Source organism: Triticum dicoccoides, chromosome 2B (genome assembly GCF_002162155.2).
Source record: "Triticum dicoccoides isolate Atlit2015 ecotype Zavitan chromosome 2B, WEW_v2.0, whole genome shotgun sequence".
Lineage (NCBI taxonomy): Eukaryota > Viridiplantae > Streptophyta > Magnoliopsida > Poales > Poaceae > Triticum > Triticum dicoccoides.
Genome location: NC_041383.1, coordinates 811,590,168 through 811,594,187, shown reverse-complemented (window position 1 = coordinate 811,594,187; position 4,020 = coordinate 811,590,168). Strand labels below are relative to the sequence as shown.

General features: G+C 47.8%; 1 protein-coding gene across 1 annotated transcript; it reads left to right on the top strand.

The window, feature by feature from the left end:
- Positions 1–400: 400 nt before the first annotated feature.
- Positions 401–3,776, top strand: LOC119361528 (glutathione S-transferase U19-like). Its single transcript, XM_037626693.1, has 3 exons — positions 401–797; positions 2,646–3,022; positions 3,260–3,776. Exons 1-3 carry the CDS (start codon positions 401–403, stop codon positions 3,596–3,598), a joined length of 1,113 nt encoding a protein of 370 aa, XP_037482590.1. The 3' UTR covers positions 3,599–3,776.
- Positions 3,777–4,020: the final 244 nt, after the last annotated feature.

Genomic DNA, 4,020 nt, shown 5'->3' with positions numbered 1-4,020 from the left:
ATGTTGCTACGGCAAGGAGCTGAATCTCCTGTAAATAATTTAACATTTGCTGCCTTCTTGCATGAATAGCTTCAAAGGGAACAAAAACAGAACGGTGCTGCACGGCACAAGTATTTCCATGACTGCCCGCGCAGCTCTGACCGGTGCGTGTCAAAGAATATTAAGCGTTAGACTGGCCACCCTTGATGTTAACTTTTCTCTGCTTGTTGAAACTATACTGGGTCCTTGATGTAGGTGTCAGCCATGATGCAATCGATCGAGCGGAGCTGGATCACCTATAAATCCTTTAGTGTCAGCTGCCTCTCATCCGCACAAAAATTAAAATCACGGGCGAAACAGGCGCTATTGCGGCTGGAGAGCCTCCCCAGACGCCATGTCCATTTTTCCACGACCTGCCCCTATGGCCATGATGGGGGCGCGAAATGGCGTTAAATGGCTTAGCGGTCGGGGTCGCTGCAACTTCATGGCAAGGGCTCATTTCAGCAGGCCGAAACAGGGGCCGAGGAAAATGTCAACCCAAATTTGCTCATATAGACCAACTCGTGAAGAAAACCTTGCTTCGTTCTATCCCCATTCCCATATCTCCCTCCCATCCAAAAAGCTTGCGGCGGCTAGGCTGCTCTTCACAGTTGTGCTCGGCGGGCCGGCGGCTGCTTTGCTGCATGCCAGAGGAAGCGACCGGCGAAGCAGCAAGGTGGTGACCAGGTTTCCAGGTAGTAGGCTGCGACCGACAACGAGGGGACTCTGCACCACGATGTCGTCTCAGCCAGTTCCAACCCATAGTCCATCACCAGCAGGTAAAGGCAAGTTCCTCTTTGTCGATTGTTGATTCAGTAGCACTATTACTAAACCAGTACCAGAGAACAAGCCATGGCAATCTTAACCATGCCACCACCATGCTTGTTGACGCACTGGAGCATTCTGTGCGGTTAGTTATCAACTTAAGCGGTGCTGCTGTTTATAATAGTCCTTGATACCTAGAATTTATGATGGTTATGTTACGGTTTGTATGTTGACTTATTTATATCTGAATTTATACTGAAAATTCTTTTAATTTTTGCTGAAAAACTCCTATTTCCGGGACATATATGCCCATGTTCTAATTCCCGCTAAATGGCTTAGCGGCCACTATTGCCCGCTACATATTGTTTGCTCCTGCCCCTCCTTCGCCTCCCCTATGGCCCTTCCTCGTCTCGCCGCCACTGGTGCCGACTGGTGAAGCTTTGGTCAGTCCTAAGGAACACGGCAGCGGGGCACTTGTTCCTTGCCGGCGAAGCGTGTACCTTCCTCCCTCCATCCCCAGTTGAGGGCTGCCGATGCTGCTGCCCCACCAATCCTGAGATGCTTCCTCCCGATGCGGCGTGAACCACCTCCATTGCTCGTCGTGCTGGCCGGGGATCTCGTGCTAATATCCGGTGGCGCATGCCCCATGTCTGGCCTAGCCGTGGGCCCGAGGCGTGCTTGATGGGCCACAAGCGGCACTCCTAATGGCTGCTGCTAATAAGGGTTGGGGCTGGTCGCTCCATTTCTCGATAGTGGTTACATCAGATCAGCGAATGTCTCAGTTAGGTGATTGATTTCAGATGATTTCTTCTTCAGATATGACTGTGGTGACCCACGCCGACAGCTCGTACCGGTGAGGTTGCGGGATGCAGCCCGAGGGCTTCACTGTGGGTTTTGGCAGCTCTCACTCCTGCTAGTTTGCCTTCGACAGTGAGATGCAATCTATGAAACGTGACTTGCTGCGGAGGGTATGGTTGTGTAGTGGCGATGGTGTGATTTCTAGCCCAGCACATGTAGTTGTTGGGATCACAGAAAAGTAATGGCGACAACACATGATTAACTTCAATTTGGTGGTTCTTCCCGAGTTCCTGGTCTCGAGCTCCGGGGGTGAAAATCCTAGTTCTGACACGACTTGCTTATACATGCCAGTGGCAATATTTTTGCATCGTGATCTCGTTGAAGGCATTGCTCGGATATGCTTGGACTTGTTTTCAGGAAAACATAGAATCTAGCCTTTGGTGGTTGGATCCGGTGACGGCGACGCTTGAGCGTCGTTCTGAAGGGGTTGCCATTGTGTAGTTTGTTGATCGCTAATATTATCGCTTTGCTTTTCTCACACTTTTATTTTATAGTTTGTTGATAGCTATTTTCTGTATGCTTAGCTGAGAAGGCATCCAGAAGCTTGACCCTAATTTCCACTTTCACCAAATATTTCATCTCTATGCACGTAATATCTAGCCTTTTGTAAATTCTAGCAGAACAACAATATTGCTACATTATGTTGGAATTAAAGACTCTTAGAGGAATAAAATAAAATTTTAAAAGTTCAAATGAACATACTAGTTGAGCAAGGAAAGTAACTCTGAAGAAGCCACGACTTTGTTTTTTGAGGGGAAAGAAGTCATTACTTCTAACAGAAAAAATATGACAAAAGAAAATGCAAATGATTTCAAATGAGAAAGATAAGCAAGCTGTCATTGTCAACATCACCAACTTTCCATCTGTCGGGCTGGCATACACATTCACGACAACGCCGGTCTAAGAGTCTAACTAGTGTCGCCGTCAGCCATGATGACATCCGTGGAAGGGAGATAGCAGGCAGGGTCTTCTATAAATCTCATATGTGCTGCCTTGTCTTGCAGGTAGAACACGTACCTCCATGGCCGACAACATGGTCCCCGGAGAGAGCGAGGTGGTGTGCGTCGACTTCTGGGTGAACCTGTTCGGCATGCGGGTTCTGATCGCGCTTCGTGAGCTAGGCGTGTCGTTCGAGTACATCGAGGAGGACCTCCGCGTCCACGAGAGGAGCGACCTGGTGCTGCGCATGAACCCGGTGCACCGGATGGTGCCCATCCTCATCCACCGTGGCCGTCCCATCTGCAACTCCATCAACATCCTCCAGTACATCGACGAGGTCTGGGGTCACCGTCATGCCGAAGCGGGTGGAACACCGTTGCTCCCTGCCGACCCGCTGCAGAGGGCTTCCGCCCGGTTCTGGGCCGATTTCGTTGACCACAAGGTCTGCGACTAAACGCACGTCCTGCCTAACAACAATTTTATCTTGTTTCTTTAATGCTGGCTGCATTGGCTACAAATATTTACTTGATCATATACACCACTTCTTTTTTCCAGCCAAATTCGATTTATTAATGCAATTTCTTGAACTTTTACACACACACACACAAAATATCTATGCTGAAATGAACAAGCTTGTTCAGTTTACTCATCCTTTTCCCCGATGAATTATTTTACCTAGGTGTTCAACACGGAGATGAGGCTGTTCAAGAGCAAAGGTGACGATGAGAAAGAAGCCGCAAAGGGGGAGATAATTCGCCAACTCAGGCAACTCGAGGGGGCGCTCGGAGACAAGAACTTCTTCTCTGGCGATGAGTTTGGATTTCTGGACATCGTCGCCATCCCGTTATCGAGCATGTTTCGAGCGTACGAGCAACTGGGAAAGTTTGATCTTGAGGTGGAGTGTCCCAAGCTGATGAGGTGGGAGAAGCGGTGCAAGGAGAGGGAGAGCGTCAAGAGTACTCTTCCTGATGAGGAGGAGGTGTACAGGATGCACAAGAAGTGGTACGGCATAGAGTGAAGTGAGCGATAGATTGTGCTCAAAACTTATCATGCTTGTAAACTTGCATAATACTCCATCTATTATTGTTTGGCACAAAAAAAACTAATACACTACATGACGTGTCAGTGTGCCTAAGTACAGGTAAACCAACAAAATATAGGGAAACTTGTACTATTTTTTATTAATCTCTCATCGAACAACAAAATTAGATGATCCTTTTACATATGTGCTATGTGCTCTGCTGGGGCGACCGATATGACTTGGGTGAATGTGTGTTCTTGTTCACGGGGCATTGGAAAGCTCCCGATTAATTACATCTGTGAGTCGAAGTCGGACCATTTCTGAATAAGTTGCTTCAGTGGTAGTCATGTTCAACTTTTAACTATGTACTAAAGTTGCATCATTAATTTGAATTGGAGTGAGTAATTAACTAATCTCAG

Coding starts and splice junctions, on each gene's coding strand:
- LOC119361528 (XM_037626693.1), top strand. CDS start 401: ATGGCCATGATGGGGGCGCGAAATGGCGTTAAATGGCTTAGCGGTCGG. Junction 798..2,645: donor CCATAGTCCATCACCAGCAG/GTAAAGGCAAGT, acceptor CTTGTCTTGCAG/GTAGAACACGTACCTCCATG. Junction 3,023..3,259: donor CCGATTTCGTTGACCACAAG/GTCTGCGACTAA, acceptor TATTTTACCTAG/GTGTTCAACACGGAGATGAG.